Source organism: Salmo salar, chromosome ssa13 (genome assembly GCF_905237065.1).
Source record: "Salmo salar chromosome ssa13, Ssal_v3.1, whole genome shotgun sequence".
Lineage (NCBI taxonomy): Eukaryota > Metazoa > Chordata > Actinopteri > Salmoniformes > Salmonidae > Salmo > Salmo salar.
Window position 1 is genome coordinate 25,269,543 of NC_059454.1, and position 24,149 is coordinate 25,293,691.

At 43.8% G+C, this 24,149-nt stretch overlaps 1 protein-coding gene across 1 annotated transcript; it reads left to right on the plus strand.

The window, feature by feature from the left end:
* Positions 1–2,534: 2,534 nt before the first annotated feature.
* LOC106566727 (RNA-binding protein 38) lies at positions 2,535–23,153 on the plus strand. Its single transcript, XM_014135047.2, has 4 exons — positions 2,535–3,043; positions 10,889–11,012; positions 13,741–13,795; positions 21,539–23,153. The coding sequence occupies exons 1-4, from the start codon at positions 2,873–2,875 to the stop codon at positions 21,927–21,929; spliced, it is 741 nt and encodes a 246-aa protein (XP_013990522.1). The 5' UTR covers positions 2,535–2,872; the 3' UTR covers positions 21,930–23,153.
* The last annotated feature ends 996 nt before the right edge of the window (positions 23,154–24,149 follow it).

Sequence of the window (24,149 nt, forward strand, 5' to 3'; positions counted from 1 at the left end):
CCCAATGGTGGAACAAGCTCCCTCACGACGCCAGGACAGCGGAGTCAATCACCACCTTCCGGAGACACCTGAAACCCCACCTCTTTAAGGAATACCTAGGATAGGATAAAGTAATCCTTCTAACCCCCCCCCTTGCTTCTGAATCTGTACTGTTGACCAATCACCGACGAAGGGGCGTAGACTTCGTCTCCTAACTTTGGCTTGCCTCCAGAAAAAAATGTGTGTGCCAGAACAGCCCCAAAAAACTTAACTGAAGTCCAAAACGAAGAAAAGAAACATCACAAAAGGCTGTCATAATACAGTGGATTCAGAAAGTATTCAGACCACTTCCCTTTTTCCAATTTTTTTTACATGAGCCTTTTTCTAAAATTGATTAAATAAAATGTTTTCCCGTCATCAGTCGCACAATACCCCATAATGACAAAGCAAAAACTGTTTCTTTTTTATTTTAGCAAATGTATTAAAAATAAAAACAGAAATACCTTATTTACATAAGTATTCAGACCCTTTGCTATGAGACTTGAAATTATGCTCCGGTGCATCCTGTTTCCATTGATCATCCTTGAGATATTTGTACAACTTGATTGATGTCCAACTTTGGTAAATTCAGTTGATTGGACAAAATTTGGAAAGACAACACCTGTCTATATAAGGTCCCACAGTTTACAGTGCATGTCAGAGCAAAAACAAAGCCATGAGGTCGAAGGAATTGTCTGTAGATCTCCGAGACAGGATTGTGTCGAGGCACAGATCTGGGGGAGGGTACAAAACATGTCTGCAGCATTGAAGGTCCCCAAGAACACAGTGGCCTCCATCATCCTTAAATGGAAGAAGTTTGGAACCAACAAGACTCTTCCTAGAGCTGGCCGCCTGGTTAAACTGAGCAATCGGAGGAGAACGGCCTTGGTCAGGGAGGTGACCAAGAAACCGATGGTCACTCTGACAGAGCTCCAGAGTTCTTCTGTGGAGATGGGAGAACCTTCCAGAAGGACAACCATCTATGCAGCACGCCCCCAAATCAGGCCTTTATGGTAGAGTGGCCAGACGGAAGCCACTCCTCAGTAAAAGGCACATGACAGCCCGTTTGGAGTTTGCCAAAAGGCACCGAAAGGACTCGCACACCCTGAGAAACAAGATTCTCTGGTCTGATGAAACCAAGATTGAACACTTTGGCCTGAATGCCAAGCGTCATGTCTGGAGGAAACCTGGCACCATCCCTACGGTGAAGCATGGTGGTGGCAGCATCATGCTGTGGGGATGTTTTTCAGCGGCAGGAACTGGGAGACTAGTCAGGATCGAGGGAAAGATGAACGGAGCAAAGTACAGAGAAATCCTTGATGAAAACCTGCTCCAGAGCGCTCAGGACCTCAGACTGGGGCGAAGGTTCACCTTCCAACAGGACAACGACCCTAAGCACACAGCCAACACAACGCAGGAGTGACTTTGGGACAAGTCTCTGAATGTCCTTGAGTGGCCCAGCCAGAGCCCGGACTTGAACCAAATCTCTGGAGAGACCTGAAAATAGCTGTGCAGCGACACTCCCCATCCAACCTGACAGAGCTTGAGAGGATCTGCAGAGAAGAATGGGAGAAACTCCCCAAATACAGGTGTGCCAAGCTTGTAGCGTCATACCCAAGAAGACTCAAGGCTGTAATCGCTGCCAAAGGTGCTTCAACAAAGTACTAAGTAAAGGATCTGAATACTTATGTAAATGTAATATTTCATTTTTTATATATATATATTTGCAAAAAAATCTAAAAACCTGTTTTTGCTTTGTCATTATGGGGTATTATGTGTAGATTGACGAGGGGGTCGAAAAATGTAATCCATTTTAGAATTAGGCTGTAACGTAACAAAATGTTGATAAAGTCAAGGGGTCTGAATACTTTCCAAATGCACTGTACAGTATATGCACAAACTCTCCCAAACTGTTTCGGTTTGGAAGCATGCGGACATCTTTACAGTGGTCATCTCCAACCTATTCAAGCATAAGATGCATATGAGAGTCAGAATGCAAACCAAAATTCTATCGCTCTGAAATTAAAAACATGAACCAACTAAATGTGAGCCCCTCTGCCTTGCTTTGCCCCATTGTTTAGTAGACCTACTGAAGGTAAGAAGGCTTGATTAATGAGTTTGCCTCCACATGCCCTTTGCACAAAGAGAGTGAGACGAATACACGGTCACCTCAACATTAAAACCTTTCATCTTCAGTTTTTCCTGTGATTGGTCACCCCTGGTGCGCGCTTTTGTCTTTAACCACATCAATTTCCTCTCACCCCTATGCCCTATTGACCCTTTCACGTGCGCTGTCTCGAAACAAGACTTTTGCGCTTGTTGTGGCCCTTAAAAATGGAAAGTGAATGTGATGTTTTATGGTCAGCAACTCACTATGAATAAACCAGCCTCAGATATAGGTCAGACACTTCAAAACAAACGTTGACAGGGGGTGTCGCTAAACCTAGGACGCTCCGCTTATGTATTGGCCAAAATGGGAGTGGGCGTGTTTGAAACTCGCCTAGAAAATACTTCCCCCCCTACCTAAAATATACCGAAGGAGTAGGCAAGACACCTGTCAAGAAGACACTTAAATCCAGCCTGTTACAACGATAGCGCTGCTTGGATATAACTCAACGCATGGAATAAGGACCTAATTTTGCATCGATACAGACTGGACGAATCAAGCCTGATTGAGCGCTTGAGAAAAACCAATGCGCATTTAAAGCTTCCATCTCTCGAACGCCCATGTAGTTGTTTAGAACTTTGATATACCACCTATTGTGTTTTCCCCCATAGACGTTTAGGTTTTCCATTCCAACTCACTAGTGGACCAACGCTTTATCATCAATTTGTTAACAGAGATCTGGAGACAATGCATCCCACTATTCAGAAAGACACAACTTTCACTAAGATATTTGTCGGCGGTTTACCTTATCATACCAACGACGCATCCCTTCGAAAATACTTCGAGATGTTCGGGGATATTGACGAGGCAGTTGTGATAACGGACAGACAAACCGGGAAATCCCGAGGATACGGATTTGTAAGTGTAGTCTACTTCAGCTAACAAGACACTGTGCAATAGCTCCAAATTCAGCATAACCTTTCTTTTGACAGGACAGAGCGCTTGTCTGGCTGACTGTTGTTGTTTTCTGCTCATGCCATGTTTGGTATTGTACAGGAAGGGGTGAGGGTAAGGTAATGAAATGGGTGAGACGTGCGACAGACTGCCTGGCGATGTGTCAGTTATTTTGTTCCCTTTTGTGTCAACTCGGTGATATACTGTAGGCGAATGTAGATGAACTCGTATTACTTTCGTAACACATTTTATTTTGTTGCCACTTTTTATATTACAAAAATCCTATTAACAAACGTATTGCATTGTAACGAATGATGAAAGTGCATAAAAAAGACCGAAGGAGTAGGCAAGACACCTGTCAAGAAGAGACTTAAATCCAGCCTGTTACAGCGATAGCGCTGCTTGGATAAAATGTAAATGTAAAAACACCTACACACATTTCATTATCTACCACAGAATACTTTCATAACCTATTAGCCACCCTGAATACGGCCACTGTAATTCTAACCCATACACCTTGAATTGAGCCCATAAAGTGAGGCAACAGTTGCAGATGTTTTAGCAGGTAGGCTGGGCGCATTTCCTACACTACTGTAACCATTACGTTTCCTTTCCATTTTATTTTCTAACCTTTGTCCTGAATGGACATGTACATGTGCTGCTGACATTTCCGTGCTCATGTAATCCACAAAGCAAAGAGCATGGGTCTTAATTTGGTGTAACGCTAACACTTTGTTCAACTAACAAGTGTGTGTGGTTTTGCAGTCACATGTTTTAGCATGAGTAGATTATTCCTCAAAAAGCATAACATCAGTTATCTCCCAAGTCCTGAACAACCCCCTCCCCTTCCAAACACCCATTTTCTCTCTCTCTCTCTCTCTCTACACACACACACAATGAGTAACAACAGAAAATATATGTGCATAATGAATAAGAGCTGAAAGAATGTAAGATGGTCAAGTGAGAGGCTTTTATTTGCCCAGAAATATTTTTGCATTCATAGGCACGGAAGTGTATTTACTCAGTTCAAAACAGAATGGCTGAGGAGAGACCTAATGCAGCAAATGCATCAGTTACTTGGCCTGAAGGATCTCTCCCCCTTTTTCTTCCTATCTCCCTCTGTTTTCCCTCCTCCCTTTCTCTCCCTTCCTCTGGGGGAGGTTGTGTGTCAGCAGAATGCAGTCCCCCCTGGTCACAGAGGTGTGACATGTCAGTTGGTGCGCTGAGATAAGGCTGCAGTTCTATTTTGACTTCCACACACACACACAACCCCCCTCTGCCAAGCTGTGTGTGGTAATGAGAGGGGGGGTCAGTGAGAGAGATAAGAAGACAGATGAGAGCGATGAGGGGAGTTAAAGCAATGCATATTTTCCCTGCCTCCCTGTTCATACACATGTTGATGAGTTTAGCCAGCCAACCAGCGTGTGTTCTGTCTCTGGCCCAACCTGTACAGTCTGCCCATTTCACCCCTGACTTCCCATAACAGTCTAATTCCCCCAGCAGCCTCAATCAACCCATCCACATTACAGCCACTGTTAGCATAGACCCCCATAGTTTGTTGCCTTGAAATAAAAGCAGAAGAATAATGCCGTGACATCAATGCCCTATACTGTTTGGCAACTTGACTTGACTTGACTGTTACTAATATCATGTTTCAGTTCACCTTACCTCATTTATTAGCAGTTTGTGACTACTCTTTACTGTAATGGTTGCCATGGCGCCCAGTGGCAGCCTTGATAGTTTACTCCTGTGAATGTATCTATAGTTATTTGTTATAAGTGTTTTTTATGTGCATTATAAATATCAACTTTTTTTTTTTTTAAAGCTAATCAAGTACTGAATACAAAAACCTAGTTATCTTAACCAAAAACGTTAAACTACAAAAGATAGTAGCCTACTTCTCCAATCAACTAGCTAAGTGTTTAGATTCGAATACCAGCCTAGATCTTCCTCTCATCTCTCCTGGACCGAAGGCTGGTCCAAAGATTAAGAAATGGCAGCAACTTTCCTCCACTACACACAAGGATTCCTCAGACATTTTGAATAGATTAAAACAACCTTGTGCAAGGAGATCAATAACAGCCTTACGCAATACGGGATCTTCTGGAAAACATGAGGACGACAAGGCAGTAGGAAACTGATCAGCAAATGAATCTATTGTGTACACTTGCCAGTTCTGCAAGTGAGTGAACAGTTCTCAGGTAAATGACGTCACCCACTCCAAGACATATACAGTCAATACAGAGCGCAGTAGACAACCAAAATGTAATGACACTGTTTCCACCAATGACTCAACATGTTTTACACTCTGCAATCCTTAATAACAAAGTCTCCTCTTCTGTATGAGTTTATCTCTGATAATGACTTTGACAAGATCTGCCTCACTGAAACATGGCACAGCGAGGTAAACTTACCATCTTAATGAATCAGCTCTGCCTGAATACAAATACATTGAAAAGGCACATAGCCACGGTGGAGGCCTTGCTGTTTTATACAGACTGCTTTATTTTAAACCCACTGGCTGTTGCTGAGTTTCAGTCTTGAGTACTTTGCTCATAAATGTAAACAACCAAATCCTATCACTGTTATTCTTGTTTACCGCCCCCCCAAGATAACAACCTCTTTTTAGCTCTGAGTTTTCTGAACTAATAATCTCTTTATGCTCCACTCTCTCCAACATTGTAATTTTGGGAGACTGTTGACTCACCCAAGTGTTGACTCACCCATGTGCTCTATGGCTGCTGACTTCCTTAACTTGCTGGACTGTCTAAACCATGGATGGGCAACTGGCCGCCCACCCCCCCCTTTTGAAGGCCCTCTGATCAATCCCACCCCTCCCCCACAAACAAAAAGTTTGGTTGTGCATCAGCAGTTTTCCTCTTGTTATGTCAGTCACTGATAGTCAGTCAATTAGCCCATGTCAGCTAAAATTTTGTAGATTGCTAAGTTAGTTTAGCGGCCAGCTATCTAAACGTGTTATCATGGTCAAATTACCGTACAGGGGGCCCCAATTTATATTGTTTGTCTCACTAAGATATCATATTCAAATTCAAAATATGTAGAATTGCAAGAAATTGTTTGTAAAACAACTAATTTCCCACTCTGCCCCATGGCAAAATGAGTAGAATTGCACAACATTAACTTTAAAAAATGTGGATGTGGGTACGCAGACCAGCGAGCAAATGCAGCCCCTCATGAGTTCAGATTTTTTGTGGCCTCCACCCCCATCAAAGTTGCCCATCCCTTGTCTAAACCTTGTGCAATATGTAAATGTTCCCATCCACAACCATGGATACACATTGGACCTCATTATCACTGGCGATGTCCCTGCCACTGACTTGGATGTCATCGAGCTAGGCGTCTCTGAAATCAAGGCTGTGACACTGACTGCTCCAACTCCTCTCCACTCCCATTACATTCTGCAACCTGAGGAAACTTAACCCATCCCTCTTTCACCTTTGAGTCTGACTGCAGTGAGCTAGCCCTCGATGATATTGTCAATCTCTATAACCGCACTTTGAGTAATACCTTGAACATCCTTGCCTCTGAAAACACACGTGATGTAACATTCCAACACTCTCCTTGGTTCACTGATGAACTGCGCAGAATGAAGACTCCTAGCCGTAAGCTTGAGACATTGGAGGAAAGATGGTTTCACTGTCCAACTACTGGCCTATAAAGACCACCAGGCAAGCTACTCTGCTGCCTTAAAAGAAGCACAATCAGCCTTCTGCTCTGCCACAGTGGTTGTCGGTGACTTTTAAGATGAGGGAGGACGATAATGTTTTTAATGAGCATGGCCTTACTTCCATTACAGCGTATTGGATGACTTTCATTCACCCAACTCAATGTAACATCGATAGGTTTAGCCTACTACAGGATATTCACATTTTCCCTATACCCATCACGAGGTTGCTACAACTTAGCCTAAGAATTAAAGTTTACAGTGTAGATGCCAGGTCCAGAGAAACATTTTAGTAATTGAAGTGACACATTCAATACTGACTTGCACACTCTTGCCTTCATCTAGTTGATCTATGGCGTAATCATTAGTCCAATAGCTGCAAACGAGCATTTTTATCGGACAAATTCAGGTATGTTTATCCTCGTTTCGTTATGTTTGCTCCGTTTAAGAAATGTTTTTCAACAGAACCGGTGGAGTAAAAACGCCCCTGATCAAACACAGTTCACTTTCATAGTAGCCATATACAAACAGCATGATCATTTTGCTGGTTGTATAATTCCTTCTCGCATCTCTGCTCTCTCCTCTCACTTTTTTTTGCTTGTATACTTCAGTGCACAACACATCAGCTGTCTGTGACCAGGCGAAAAAACCTTTCCAAGACAAACCTTCACATCATTTACTGTATTATTGACTGTATGTTTGTTTTACTCCATGTGTAACTCTGTTGTTGTATGTGTCGAACTGCTTTGCTTTATCTTGGCCAGGTCGCAATTGTAAATGAGAACTTGTTCTCAACTTGCCTACCTGGTTAAATAAAGGTGAAAAATAAATCATAACTGCTAACCGCTAAACACAGCCTACATCATTGTCACCATATTAGCTAATGTCAAAGTCAACATAGCTACTTGAACTAGCACGCTAGTAAACCCACTACAATCATGCAGTACAGTCAGCAAGCAGTTTGGCAGTTACACCGGCAGGCCCCGGTGGCAATACATTTATAAAACCAAAAGCTTACCTTGACATGGAAGAGTTCCAGTGTTGGATAGCCATAGCCAGCTAGCTAACATAGCATCCCTCTCTGTTTGAGCTGGGTATTTGAGTAGGCTAAACCAGCTAGCTGCATTTGCTAGCTAAGTGAAACTGACCTTTTTTTTAAAACAAAATATAGCTAGCTCCCTCTCTTGCTTCTCCTTCATTTTTAAAGAAATTAGTTTGTTCAAAACTGTTCAACTATTGTCTTTTTCTGAGTCAACTACTCACCACATTTTATGCACTGCAGTGCTAGCTATAGCTGTAGCTTATGCTTTCAGTACTAGATTAATTCTCTGATCCTTTGATTGGGTGGACAACATGTCAGTTCATGCTGCAAGAGCTCTGATAGGTTGGAGGATGGCCTCCGGAAGTTGTCAAACTCATAATTACGGTGTAAGCCTATGAAAGGTTTTGTATTCAAGAGCTTCAAATTCCTCGGTGTCCACATCACTAAGGAATCATGGTCCACACACACCAACACAGTCGTGAAGAGGGCACGACAATGCCTCTTCTCCCTCGGGAGGCTGAAAAGATTTGGCATGGACCCTCGGATCCTCAAAGTTCTATAGCTGCACCATGAGAGCATCTTGACTGGCTGCACCACCGCTTGTTATGGCAACTGTTTGGCAGCCGACCGCAAGGCACTACAAAGGGTAGTGCGTACGGCTCAGTACATCACTGGGGCCAAGCTTCCTGCCATCCAGGACCTCTAAACCAGGCGGTGTCAGAGGAAGGCCCTCAAAATTGTCAAAGACTCCAGCCACCCAAGTCATTGACTGTTGTCTCTGCTACCGCACAGCATGCGGTACCGATGCACCATGTCTGGAACCAACAGGACCCTGAACAGCTTCTACCCCCAAGCCCTAAGACTGCTAAAGCTTCAATCACATCTGTCATCAGTTGTACAAGGTTTTCCAGTCTGGCTTCCGGCCCTTGCACAGCACAGAAACATCTCTAGTTAAAGTTTCCAATGACTGCTGATTCAGGATCTCCCAGCATCCTCCTCCTCTTAGATCTCAGTGTTGCTTTTGACACCGTGGAACACTTCATCCTCCTGCAGCGTTTCAGAGAACACACTGCTGGCTCTGGAACAGCTCTAAACTGGTTCTCCTCCTACCTCTCCAATAGGAAGTATTACATCCCTATTGGAGAGGCCAGATCGGAGGAGTCTGCAGTCACATCCGGTGTTTCACAGAGGTTAGTGCTGGGGCCTATCCTGTTTTTAATTTACATGCTCCCTCTCGGCCTAATCCGAAGAGATTGTAACATTATAACATCAACTTCCACTGCTACGCTGACGATACCCAGGTTTACATTAACAACCAACCGGACACCATCCCTGCCCTAGCAAAACTCAGCAGCTGCCTAGAGGACATCAGGGAATGGATGAAAGAGAACTTCCTCCAGTTGAAGAGTAGCAGGAATGAGGCTATGCTTATTTTGTCACCCAAGCAGGTCATCAGTGCTGGAAACATCTGCCCTACAATCAACAGCCAGGCCATCCACTTGTCCTCTGTCATCTCCAACCTAGGAGTCAATTTTAATCTTTGTCTGTCCTTCGATGCCCACATAAAACATAATTTTGCCATCTTAAAAACTTTGCCCAGGTCATACCATAATTTTCCCAGCCAGATGCAGAGAAACTCATCCACGCCTTAATCTTTGGCCATGGGCTGTTTGGGGGCCTCACAGCCAAATCACTAGATAGCCTCCAACTAATCCAGAAAAGTGCTGCCAGGGTCCTGATCATGACCAAGAGGTCAGACCACATCATCAAGATCCTGGCCTAACATCAGTGACCTCATCTCATTCAGCGAGCCACTTTGCAATCTCTGCTCCAGCCACTCTACTGCTTCAACTCCTCAAGACATGTCTCAGAACTATGGCATTCCGAGCCTTCTGTTCCCTGCTCCCTTGCCCCTATGGAATACTCTCCCTGACCATCTGAGAGCCTCTCCATCACTCAGAACCTTTAAAACGGGCCTTAAAATCCACTTCTGCAGAATGCCTTTTTCATAGTCCTAGTCCCAATCTAAAATGTATACTGAACAAAAATATAAATGCAACAATTTCAAAGATTTTATTGAGTTACATAGTTTAAATAAGGAAATTTGTCAATTTGAAATAAAAGCCCTAATCTATGGATTTCACATGACTGGGCAGGGGTGCTGAAATGAACATGTGATAGCTCTGGTGGACATTCCTACAGTCAGCAAGCCAATTGCACGCTCCCTCAACTTCAGATATCCGTGACGTGTTTTATGACAAAATGTCAAATTTTTAGTGGCTTTTTATTGTCTCAAACACAAGGTGCACCTGTGTAATGATCATGCTGTTTAATCAGCTTCTTGATATGCCACACCTGTCAGGTGGATGGATTATCCTGGCAAAGGAGAAATGCTCACTAACAGGGATGTAAACACATTTTTGTACAAATTTGGAGAGAAATTAGCTTTTTGTGCATATGAAACATTTCTGCAATCTTTTATTTCAGCTCATGAAACATGGGACCAACACTTTACATGTGTTTACATTTTTGTTAAGTATATTTAGCACCTAACCCACTTGCTATTTTACCTGCCTTGATTCTAAATGTATGTCGTCTTTCTTGTATATACATAATGTTTTTCTCAGTAGAGCTTTGAGAACTCTGTAATGAAAAGCGCTATACAAATTAATTGTATTACTAATAATGTAATATATATTGTAATAGATACGGTCACAGGTGTGTGTGTGTGTGTGCGAGAAAGACACTGAACACACTGTGTTTTGATGTACCATGTTGTTGATGGCTCTTATTTAGCATCCCGTTGTTAGTAAAATAATAATATAATTGAAAGAACCCCTCCCTGCACTCCCAGACACCCACCATTTCCTGTGATAGGTCAGTATGCTAGGTCATAATGTCACACATTGTTAAAAGCACACAGGAACTTTCTATCTATATGGATCCAGGACTAGTGCTCAAACATAATAGGGAATACAGGAATGTATTGGTGAGATACATGTTAAGGGATAAGTATTTTATAAAATCGATATTGGTCACTTCCTGACTTGTAAATCTGTGTGTTCCTTCCTCTTCCTGTCAGGTGACTATGATGGACAGGGGGGCGGCAGAACGGGCATGTAAAGACCCCAACCCCATCGTCGACGGTAGGAAGGCTAACGTCAACCTGGCCTACCTGGGAGCCAAGCCCCGCAGCCCACAGACAGGTGAGTCATGCGCACACACACATACAGAGACCAACCCCACGCATACACAGACACAGACACACACACTACACAAACATGTGAGCAGATGGCACGCGAATACACACTCTCAGCTGACGACTATTATAGCTATATTCCTCTATATTATATGGTACACACACCACACATTTGATGGCAGACCCAGCTGTGGTCAGGCACAGTGTGACTGTACAGTGTGAACCTCCAGCCTACATCTGCGCCCCTTCAGACTACACACATACAGCAAACCACCTGTCACTCTGTGGAGTCTATGGGAAAATGTAGGGCTCAAAAGTAATGCACTACTGTAAAGAGAATAGGGTGACATTTTAGATGTAGCATATGTGTGACCGACGCACAGTAGCGACAACTGTAGTATACTGTATCTCGATGATGGGCTGTTGTTGCTTTGTTACACGCCAAGCATGCAGTTGATATGTTATGATGAGTGTACAAAACATTAGGAACCCCTGCTCTTTCCATGACATAGACGGACCGGTTGAATCTAGGTGAAAGCTATGATCCCTTATTGATGTCACTTGTTAAATCTACTTAAAATCAGTGTAGAAGAAGGGGAGGATACAGGTTAAAGAAGGGTTTTTAAGCCTTGAGATAATTGAGACATGGATTGTCTATGTGTGCCATTCAGAGGGTGAATGGGCAAGACAAAACGATTTAAGTGCTTTTGAACGGGGTATGGTAGTAGGTGCCAGCCGCACCGGTTTGAGTGTGCCAAGAACTGCAATGCAGCTGGATTTTTCACGCTAAACAGTTTCCTGTGTGTATCAAGAATGGTCCACCACCCAAAGGACATCCAGCCAACTTGACTGTGGGAAGCATTGGAGTCAACGTGGGCCAGCATCCCTGTGGAACTGTTTATGAGAGAGAGGAAGGGAGAGGGAGAAATAAACAGATCTGTCTCTTCCTTGTTCTGTGTGACTCCCCTCACCCAGGGAGTCATGATAAACACAACAGGAGAGAATGACCAAGGGGTGTGGGTGTGTGTGAAGAGTTACAGGAACATTAAGTGTTAGTGAGAAAAAGGAGGGGATTGAGAGGGAGGGAGGCAGGGATAGAAGGAAGGATGTCAGATAAACATTTTCACAAATTCTGCAATTTTTCACCTTCATAATAAAGGCTTGACACTTTATTTTTGTTAGAACATCGTCTCTGGTATTACTTATAATTTATTTAGTGTTTACACTTCCACTTTTCAGAAAGATTATATTTATAATAATAATAACCCTAATTGTTCTTGATATCTGTGTTATTATACTATTATTATAATAATAAGTAATGTTATAATTAGTAGGCTTAGTATAGCAGCCTTGTGTAACCACCACTGAGCTGTAGGCCAAAGAGCACATCCTGTTTAGTCTTAATACAATAACTTACTTAGGTCTATATTTCAATACTTATATTGGCTACTGTATCAATCAATCATTCATTCGTTGATATGAAATGCAATCAAGCATTTTCGTTTTAAAATAAAGCGACCCTTGAATAAATAAACTGTTTCATTTCAGAAATTACATTCACGAATGAATGAGACTGTTTTTAGTCTATGCTATAATTAATTTTGGGGTGACAGGTAGCCTAGTGGTTACAGCGTTGGGCCAGTAACCGAAAGGTTGCTGGATCGAATCCCTGAGCTGACAAGGTCAAAATATGTCGTTCTGCCCCTGTAGGCCGTCAATGTTAATAAGAATTTGTTCTTAACTGACTTGCTTAGTTAAATGTAAAAACCTTTTTTTTTAAAGGCTTTACAAAAAAAACATTAAAATAAACTCTCTGATACACTTATAGTTTATTTAGTGTTGTTTACATTGTTCCAAACAGTCATAAAAATGATATTGTAATCTAACAGCACCTGCTTGGCACATGCATTGAGTATGAACGCAGAGCTTGTTCCTAAACTTCTTTTTCTTGATCGCCAATATTTTCAACAACTAGTCAAATTCATTCCACACACCCGACTTCCCCTTTACCTCCCCCGTTTCGAGTTTATTTGTAACATCCTCTGCATCTATTTTGCTGTCACATGCATTGAGTTTATAACCAATTTATTGATGTGATTAGGATATGCAATAAGTCAGGCCCTATTGGCCACGTGCATGCGATGCATACATGTGTACTTAAAGAGAGCAAGGGTTGAGGGAATAGGGAATGTTTATCCTAAGCAAATGAGGGATTTTGGTAACATGACTTTTCAGTCAGAAACAACGGGTGCTAGTCAGTCACTCACTGTCATTTTTTTAACACGGAGCAGCAAGTCTGTGCACAATCAAATCAATTGCGGTCATACTCCCTCTAGCAATTTGTGTGTCTTAATTATTTAATTTAACAGTGCGCTTAAAGCATCAGACAAGCTCAGTGCATAAAGTTGATTTGATTAAAACCCATAGGATGTGTCTATATAGAGCGAATGTGTCAGTGCATGTGTGTTGTTTCTCATGTGTCCCTGTAGATTCACTGTTTCCCTTGTTTAAAAAATGCCAAAGTCTGTTCAACTTACCGAGGGAGTGAGGGAAAGAGGGAGGGACAGAGAGATGAAAAGTAAGAGTGGTAGGAACTCTTCCTCCAGGAACACTCTGTCCACTATGCAGGCTCTGTCTGTCTGTCCTGCCTTTAGCTCAGATGTCCCTAGCTGTCTTCTCTCTCTTCAGTATCTGATGGTCTCTGACCCTGCCATGTTTTATCTGTTCTCTCTCAGGTTTCTCCATCAGAGTGCAGCAGGTCCACCCCGCCCTGATCCAGAGGCAGTATGGGTAAGGAGCAACCAATGGACACATTAGAGCGGATACATTTGGTCAAGTCGGTGACCACTGTTGGTCACTGCCTTTTAAAGTGTGTTGCATTATGATTATAAAAATTGTCTGTCTTGTGATCAAATGTCATACAGTTTTTGATGAAGTTGCCGCAGTTGCTTCTCACCAACTGCACCATGCAGCCATCACCTGCATTGTGGGAGGCACTATTTGTCAACCAATCATTAGGGTGTTTTTGTTTAACCCACTTAAACGTGGCCAAAGATATAACTGAAACAGGAACCAACTTTGCCACGATTCTAAAGTTTCAGGGCATACAAATGAAAATGATGTTTGAGACCTCTAATCAATTAATTGTATACACATTATGTTTGTGAGTGTGTGATATGGGGGTAGAGAGAAGTTTATTTCTACATTTCTACAGAAAAACATTTGTATACAATAGCAGCTAGCTATGTTATAATAATTTGGTGGGTGATTATTATATTTGTCCTATCGACAGATTTTTTTCACCTTGACTCGAGACTTGAAACAATCAACCTTTCGGTTACTGGCCCAATGCTCTAACGACTAGGCTACCTGTCACCCTACACTAAACCTTGCTGTTGGAAAACAAGCAACCTTTCGGTTACTGGCCCAATGCTCTAACACCTGCCATGTTGATCTGAGCCTTGCTGTTTGAAAACCACTACAGTGTCCCACTTTCGGCTGTCGCAGATGCACCTCCCCCGACTTCACTCACGATTTTTGTCTATAGTCTGCTTTAAGCTTACTGCTTGAATGCACTCAGTGTCTTACTGTCTGTCATTACTTTCCCTTATCTGTTCTCTTCATCTCTTTCTCCCATCTCCTCTGTTACGAATGCCATACACAGTCTTTTCTGTTGCCTATTTCTCCTTCTGGTCACCTGTCTGTCCCTCTTTCTGTCTGTGTCTAACGTGAGATGCCTGGGCTTCCGAGGCTAATCTTTGTCTGTCTAGTTGTGTGTTCATCCCTTCGTTGTAACTGGCTGTCTCATGCAGTCTGAGAATGACCCTTCCCTCAGCCAGCTGTGCTACCGTCAGTTACATGATGTCAGTGAGAATACCCAGATTCCTGCCTGCTTCACTTAACTGGCTGGCCTGCTGCTGTTGCCTAACATGGCTACATTTGGACATGGGGATATTCTTAGCCTGCTTATGGCTCTCTTTCTCTCCCCCCCTGTATCTTTCCTTCATTTCTCTTTCTTTCTTTCTCTCTCTCTCTCTCTCCCCCCTCTGTATCTTTCCTTCATCTCTCTTTCTTTCTTTCTCCCCCCTGTATCTTTCTTTCTTTCTCCCCCCTCTGTATCTTTCCTTCATCTCTCTCTCTCTCTCTCTCTCTCTCTCTCTCTCTCTCTCTCTCTCTCTCTCTCTCTCTCTCTCTCGCTCTCTCTCTTTCCCTCCCCCTCTGCATCTTTCCTTCATATCCCCCCTCTGTATCTTTCCTTCATATCTCTCCCTCTCTGTGTTTGTTTGTGCTTGTGTTTATGTGAGGAAGAGCACTGTTGACACATACTCCCTGTTGAAACCCTGTTTCAAGCAACTCACTCTCATGCTGATCAGTGTCAGCAGTCTGGTTCTGAATATTCAGTACCAAAGTTATTGCAGTGATCTACTTCGCAACTGAAGCCTGCTAACTCACTCTGTTTAACCCAGAAACAAAACATTTCTGACATCTGATTGGTCAGAAGTGAGATGACCAGAGCTGTCCATGTCTCCTGATGAGTGCTATACTATATTAGGCTAAATGACCATTTTCCTATTCTGTGAGGCCGGTCTGGTTGGGCTATGTGTTCTGTAGACTAGAGCAGTATCCGAAATTGTGATAGGCCCTTCATGCCTCACAGGGCTATTAATATTGCAGCCACCAGCCTTCAATTATTGAATGATATATTGAGTGATAAGGGAATTGAGGCTGACCCAGATGAGCCTCTGAATGAATGATGGCAGTTCTCGTTCAGAGAACCAATGGACAATTAAAGCACAAGTTCTCCATCTCCTCTACTGGGTTTGATCATGATAATATCACTGTCTGCCACCACAATGAAAATGACTTGCTCTTTCTTCATCTTCTGTGGAAGTCACTAGGTATAGAGTGTTCAACTTGCCACTCAGTTGGTTGAGCATGGCACTTGCACTGCCAGGGTTTTGGGTTCGATTCCCACGGGGGACCAGTACGAAAATGTATGCACTCACTACTGTGTCGCTCTGGAAAAGAGCATCTGCTAAATGACTAAAATGTAAAAAAGAGATTGATCTATATTCATGAAGCCTTGACTATCCTGTCAAAACACACGTCCAAAAAACACACCCAAACTCATAATTCTGGCAGTAAGTAAGCACCATTATCTCAACTAATACTGTCATACTCCTCCTGCGGGGAGTTCCTCCTTCTTATTAAGCCCTGCTCAGCTTCTCCAGGGGCTTTCCTGGCCTGGGGTTTACATATGTTCCTGTGTGTCTGTCTGTCAGGTGTTTAAGTGAAGAGGGGACTAAGTACTAATGCTAGGAGTGGCCGTAAAGAGGGGTGTGTGCTTGTCAAGTGGGAGTTCAGGATGGGGTCCAGTGCCCGTGGCTGCCCTCTCTCTGTCTCTAGGGCCCATGAGACACCCTCTGTTCCAGCTAACTGGCAGGGTGCTGACAGAGAAGTGAGATTTAGAACTTTATTCAAATTCAGTTCTTTTTTTGAAGTAGGAGGCAGGTCAGGTGTGGTGTTTTTAAGGGCTGGGGTGTGTTTCCTGTTGAAACACAGAGACAGGGTAGAGGGGGGGGGGGATCAGTCACTGCACACACCTGTTTGGGGGAACAGACAGGACAGGATGTGGGGGTGTGTGTGCATGCATTGAAAGTAGAGTTGTCCTTTGCTGATTTGGCAGTGTTAGAATGACTCAAACTGAGCCTCGCTGGTAAACATCCTATCATCCTCCCACACTCTTTCTCTCTCTTTGCAGTCTCCTCATTCCCTTACCTTTTCCTCCCTTACTCTCTCTTTCTTGCTCTTTCTCTCTCTCTCTTCTCTGCCTGTATTTTACCCTTTATATCCTCTAACCCTCTTCCATCCCCTCTGTTGGGTATTGGGGAAAAACCAAACTGTTTTCCCTAAGGTATTTTTTTTCTGCTTCCCAGGGACCAAATTAGACGAAGCTCACCACTAAAATAGCCAATTCTAAAAATCGAATTATCACAATCCCTCTGAAAGGCATTGACATTTGCAAACATCTGATCATGCACACATCTCCCATTGTGTGGTATTATTTTACAAGGATCCTGATTCACATATTATGTGTGCTTGATGGAACTCTTTACATACAGTATACAGGGGCATCTTAGTTGGCTAATACTATGCTAAAGCTAGCACTGCTCGAAAGATGAGTGTCCAATGCCGTGTCAGTCATTCACTGCTGCCGGCCTCTCTCTCTCTCTCTCTCGCTGTTTCTCTCTCTCTCTCGCCCTGACACCCACCTCCCAACACATGACCTTTTGTGTCACCAGAACTATTAAAAGCTGCAGCATCCTAAGGCATGATAGATATGATGGGTGATCCTTCACCTCTTTTTGCTATCTCTCCATCCTTCCCTCTTTCTCTCTCTCTCTCCCACTCACTACAGCCTTGGCTAGTTGAAATGGACAGTAGGAGAGAGAGAGTGGAGAGCTCAGTCAGGTTCTTCTTCTCTCATGGGTCTGTTAGTGAATATTGTACACCGACGCTGCCTGCTGCACCAATCAATCCTGTCTTGCTGCCCTCCCTCTCTCCTGCATCTGTATGTGTGGGGTTGTGAATACGTTTACTGTACGTGCATGTGTGGGGTTGTGAATACGTTTACAGTACGTGTATGTGTGGGGTTGTGAATACGTTTACAGTTCCGTGTATGTGTGGAGTTGTGAATACGTTTACAGTACGTGTATGTGTGGGGTTGTGAATACGTTTACTGTACGTGTATGTGTGGGGTTGTGAATACGTTTACTGTACGTGTATGTGTGGGGTTGTGAATACGTTTACAGTACGTGTGGGGTTGTGAATACATTTACAGTACGTGTATGTGTGGGGTTGTGAATACGTTTACAGTACGTGTATGTGTGGGGTTGTGAATACGTTTACAGTACGTGTATGTGTGGGGTTGTGAATACGTTTACTGTACGTGTATGTGTGGGGTTGTGAATACGTTTACTGTACGTGTATGTGTGGGGTTGTGAATACGTTTACTGTACGTGTATGTGTGGGGTTGTGAATACGTTTACAGTACGTGTATGTGTGGGGTTGTGAATACGTTTACAGTACGTGTATGTGTGGGGTTGTGAATACGTTTACTGTACGTGTATGTGTGGGGTTGTGAATACGTTTACTGTACGTGTATGTGTGGGGTTGTGAATACGTTTACTGTACGTGTATGTGTGGGGTTGTGAATACGTTTACTGTACGTGTATGTGTGGGGTTGTGAATACGTTTACTGTACATGTATGTGTGGGGTTGTGAATACGTTTACAGTACGTGTATGTGTGGGGTTGTGAATACGTTTACAGTACGTGTATGTGTGGGGTTGTGAATACGTTTACAGTACGAGTATGTGTGGGGTTGTGAATACGTTTACAGTACGTGTATGTGTGGGGTTGTGAATACGTTTACAGTACGTGTATGTGTGTATATTTGTGCATTGTCTGCTGTAGGTGTGTGGTGTTTTTACAGTTTTTTATTTGTGTATGCCACTTTGTGTGTGTGTCTGCCACTGAGGACGTGAGTCAAGGGGAGCTAGGAGGCGAGGGGAGGCCTAGCTCCCTCTCATAGATTGCCACTGTCACATTGGATCCATCAGTCTGATGCACAGGGCAGAGCAGGCCAGCAGCACAACACAGACGGACGGACGAGACTTGTAATTCCAGTGTGTGAGGCAGTTGTTTTTTGGTCCTTTTGTCAGTAGTGTATGCGTGCAACCCATTAAACTCTGTTTCTGTCACGTCCTGGCCAGTATAAGGGTTAATTGTCATTTTAGTTTGGTCAGGACGTGGCAGAGGGTATTTGTTTTATGTGGTTCAGGGTGGTGTGTTAGTTAGGAGGGCGTTTGATTTATTATTTCCGGGTTTTGAGTTATGGTCTATGTTGATGTATTTCTATGTGTAGTCTGGTTGATCTGTTTCTATGTTGAGTTAATTGGGGTGGACTTCCAATTGAAGGCAGCTGTGTGGTGTTGCCTTTGATTGGAAGTCCTATATTAGTTGGGTGTGTTTGTCTGTGTATTTGTGGGAGATTGTTCCGTGTTTAGTGTGTGTAAACCTAACAGGACTGTCAGTGTATCGTGCGTTCGTTTTTGTTATTTTGTATGTTCATTTTGGAAGTTATTAAAAGTTCAAAATGAACCATCTCAACTCTGCTGCATATTGGTCATCTTTTTCCGACGATGATTTCGCCATATCGTCCTCCGACGAAGAAATCCCTGACAGTTTCTCCCTCTGTGTTTTGGGGTAAGCAACTCTGAGCCCTCGTTAGTGCTCTTAACTGCTGATCTGGAGACAGTCTCAGCCATTAGGTTATTATTGGATAAAGAAAGAATAAGGTCATGGATTTGGACAGGCCAAGCTGGTCCAGAGACCGTTATTATTTCAAATGTTGGATATAGGCCACCTCTTGTTCTGTCACTTCTTGCTCAACAGCTTTGATCTATTTTTGCAGCTGTCAGTGGAACTGAAGCAGGTTACGTTTATAAATGGGCAGCCTAAGGCAAGGTGAATTGTGGGTAGACAACAGTGTTGTATGTACCCTTTAATTACAATGGCTCAGAATCATACTGATGCTGTAGTGTGTACTATGATGTTTACTATTATTAGAAGAAAAAAATTACCAGTATTTTACCAGGTAAGTTAACTGAGAACACATGATTGCGCCGGAGGGGATGGCTGCCCTCTTATCGGCTCTTATTAACCATTTTGTTTTTTTGTTGTGTTGTTCGTAACTTGTTTTGTACATAATGTTGCTGCTACCGTCTCTTATGACCGAAAAGAGCTTCTGGACATCAGAACTGTGATTACTCATCTCAGATTAGACTAAGAGTTTTTCTTCAATGAGTCAGACGGGAGGGATATACTACAGACAACCGACCAGGCCCAGATCCCTGTCATTTGCTGGAGAAGGAAATGGAGATCAGGGTGCCTTGTCAGGATCAGGTGACAAGGGCCTAATCTACCTTTGCCTTCCATCCTGCTAGCTAACGTTCAATCGCGGTAAAATAAATGGGACGAACTGAAAGCACGTATATCCTGCCAACGGGACATTTAAATGTAAACAACAGCTGGAGCACAATATCTAAGGAAGTCTTGAGGTTTTGCTCACCTGAGGTAGAGTATCTCGTGATAAGCTGTAGACCACACTATCTACCTAGAGAGTTCATCTGTATTTTTCGTAGCTGTCTACATACCACCTCGGACCGATGCTGGCACTAAAACCGCACTCAATGAGCTGTATACCGCCATAAGCAAACAGGAAAATGCTCATCCAGAGGCGGCACTCCTAGTGGCCAGGGACTTTAATGCAGGGAAACTTAAATCAGTTTTACCTTATTTCTATCAGCATGTTAAATATGCAGCAAGAGGGAAAATTATTCTAGACCACCTTTACTCCACACACAGAGACGCGTACAAAGGTCGCCCTCCATTTGGCAAATCTGACTATAATTCTATCCTCCTAATTCCTGCTTACAAGCAAATATTTAAGCAGGAAGCACCAGTGACTCGGTCCACAAAAAAAAGTGGTCAGATGAAGCAGATGCTAAACTCCGACGAACCATCGAATAGGCAAAGCATCAATACAGGACTAAGATCGACTCGTACTGCACCGGCTCCCACACTCATCGGATGTGGCAGGGCTTGCAAACTATTACAGACTACAAAGGGATGCACAGCCGAGAGCTGCCCAGTGACACGAGCCTACCAGACGAGCTAAATAACTTCTATGCTCGCTTCGAGGCAAGTAACACTGAAACATGCATGAGAGGATCAGCTGTTCTGGACGACTGTGTGATCACGCTCTCCGCAGCCGATGTAAGACCTTTAAACAGGTCAACATTCAAAAGGCCACAGGGCCAGACGGATTACCAGGACGTGTACTCCGAGCATGCGCTGACCAACTGACATTTTCAACCTCTCCCTGTCTGAGTCTGCAATGCCAACATATTTCAAGCAGACCACCATAGTCCCTGTGCTTCCAGCTTTCATTTTTCTCCCATCCAGGGACCGACCAGGCCCAACCCTGCTTAGCTTCAGAGGGAAGCCAGCAGTGGGATACTGTGTGGGCGGGCGTAGGTTTTTGACATTCTCTCATGGCTATGATAATTAATCGTACACCAATGACTGAGTGGTTGCAGTGATTGTGATAATTATGATGGGGGGTGGTTTCTGTCCTCTCAGGGGGTCAAGTTGAGTGTTTTGAAAGGGTGGTGAGTGATATTGTGGATGTGTGCATAACTCTCCTATACGGTAGGTTGGTCTGTCCCTGTTTTTGGCCTTAAGTCCATGTAAAATGTGGGTATACAATAGTGCTGTATGTCCCCTGTAATTATATTGGTGTGGTATATAATCCACAGATACTGTAAATAAACTGTCTATTTTGTGTATGTGCCTTTTTCTCCACGATGGCTGAGCCCTCTGTGCCGTTAGGCGTGTGCGTGCACGCTAATGTATAACTGTATACTAAACACTAATGTATTGCTATCTTTCTGTCCTTCTGTCTCTTCAGATTTTCCCAGCAGTGTATGTACCCCCAGGCCTTCCTCCAGCCCAGTCTGGTGCTCCAGTCCCACCTCAGCCCCTCTCAGGCCTCCCTCAATCCATATCTGGACTACAGCTCAGCCTATGCCCCCTACACCACCTCCACTGGCCTGGAGCATTACCCCTACACCCCCTCCCCCTCGCTCTCCGCCAGCTACCTCAGCTACCCCTACACCCCCTCCCCCTCACCCTCCACAAGCTACCTCAGCTACCGCTACTCCCCCGCCACACAAGGTCCCACCATTTCCGCCCCCCTTACCCCGCCTGTCCACCCCTCCCTCAACCCCTTTGCTGGCCTCTCTGTCCCCCCTGCTGCCTACCTCCAATACCCCCTCCACCAGCCTGACCACATGCTGTGAGGGTGGACCTGGGAGAAGGAGGTGTGGTGATGTGGGATGAGGATGACCAAAGGGGGTCACTGATGACAACATGAATGGAGACTTGGAACAGGAGGATTATTGCGCTATGACCTGCGACATCATCAGTATGAGACTCCTGACAGCCGATGAGAGAGTGGGTTCTGAATCCAAAGGGCTTTGTCAAAACAAAACACACTGGGACGTCTTCCTGTTTTTCTATTAGGGTTATTATCCATTGTTGTCGTAGTTGTTACTATGCTACTATTGCTGTTGTTGCCAATGTTTATACGAATGTTTTTAGCTAATGATGGAAGTAAGAGCTATCCCTGTGTCCAATGCCAAACATGATGGAGTCAATGGAACATGAGAACTGAAAGAGGGGAATGATTGATTCTGGATCAACCTAGATCCTTGCACTCCTCCTTACCCATACAGAACACCCACCTCGTACACCAAGCCAAGGCTAGCCCTTCAACGTAGTGGATGGGGCTTGAAGGTTGGGCAAAGATGGGTTGGGTAGACATTATATTTAACTAGATGCTCCGCCTCTCTCTTCTGGAAGTTGTACTGAACGTTTCACTAGCGAGGTGAGAGAGAGAGAAAGAGAGAAAGCATCCTCTTCTGGACATTTCTTCAGGAATACCTTTCTCTACGTGGCCTTATAGCCTCTCTGTTTCCATGTCCTCCATGAGTGCAAGTAAGTTATTGCAGATTGAGAGTCACACTTTCACTGAATATGCAATTATTATTCTGATGGAGTATGGGATGAATATTTATAAGATAGGCAACATTGTAACATGCTTTTTATATCAATGTTACTCTAACATAATCATGTCAAGGCAGATTTTTGTACAGAAGGTATTTCCATATTCATGTTTATCCTCAGAGACCTGCAGCAGCTGGGGTAACTGACTATCTCAGTATTGTTTCAAGTGGGCAGAGGCAGAAACTACAGGCTAATGGAGGATGTATGATCTGGTTGTGGAATACTAATGTAATGTTTTAATGATACAAGTGTTGTCCTTCAGGTGAGTTGATCTCTGCTAGAACCTGACTGATGCTATGGGCTAGACTCATGTATGTGTACAGTCGTGGCCAAAAGTTTTGAGAATAACACAAATATGAATGTTCACAAAGTCTGCTGCCTCAGTGTCTTTAGATATTTTTGTCAGATGTTACTATGGAATACTGAAGTAAAATTACAAGCATTTCATAAGTGTCAAAGGCTTTTATTGACAATTACATAAAGTTGATGCAAAGAGTCAATATTTGCAGTGTTGGTCCTTCTTTTTCAAGACCTCTGCAATCCGCCCTGGCATGCTGTCAATTAACTTCTGGGCCACATCCTGACTGATGGCAGCCCATTCTTGCATAATCAATGCTTGGAGTTTGTCAGAATTTGTGGGTTTTTGTTTGTCCACTGGCCTCTTGAGGGTTGACCACAAGTTCTCAATGGGATTAAGGTCTGAGGAGTTTCCTGGCCATGGACCCAAAATATCGATGTGTTGTTCCCCGAGCCACTAAGTTATCACTTTTGCCTTATGGCAAGGTGCTCCATCATGCTGGAAAAGGCATTGTTCATCACCAAACTGCTCCTGGATGGTTGGGAGAAGTTGTTCTCGGAGGATGTGTTGGTACCATTCTTTATTCATGGCTGTGTTCTTAGGCAAAATTGTGAGTGAGCCCACTCCCTTGGCTGAGAAGCAACCCCACACATGAATGGTCTCAGGATGCTTTACTGTTGGCATGACACAGGACTGATGGTAGCGCTCACCTTGTCTTCTCCGGACAAGCTTTTTTCCGGATGCCCCAAACAATCGGAAAGGGGATTCATCAGAGAAAATGACTTTACCCCAGTCCTCAGCAGTCCAATCCCTGTACCTTCTGCAGAATATCAGTCTGTCCCTGATGTTTTTCCTGGAGAGAAGTGGCTTCTTTGCTGCCCTTCTTGACACCAGGCCATCCTCCAAAAGTCTTCACCTCACTGTGCATGCAGATGCACTCACACCTGCCTGCTGCCATTCCTGAGCAAGCTCTGTACTGGTGGTGCCCCGATCCCGCAGCTGAATCAACTTTAGGAGACGGTCCTGGTGCTTGCTGGACTTTCTTGGGCGCCCTGAAGCCTTCTTCACAACAATTGATCTGCTCTCCTTGAAGTTCTTGATGATCCGATTAAATGGTTGATTTAGGTGCAATCTTACTGGCAGCAATATCCTTGCC

Coding starts and splice junctions, on each gene's coding strand:
- LOC106566727 (XM_014135047.2), top strand. CDS start 2,873: ATGCATCCCACTATTCAGAAAGACACAACTTTCACTAAGATATTTGTC. Junction 3,044..10,888: donor AATCCCGAGGATACGGATTT/GTAAGTGTAGTC, acceptor TCTTCCTGTCAG/GTGACTATGATGGACAGGGG. Junction 13,796..21,538: donor CTGATCCAGAGGCAGTATGG/GTAAGGAGCAAC, acceptor CTGTCTCTTCAG/ATTTTCCCAGCAGTGTATGT.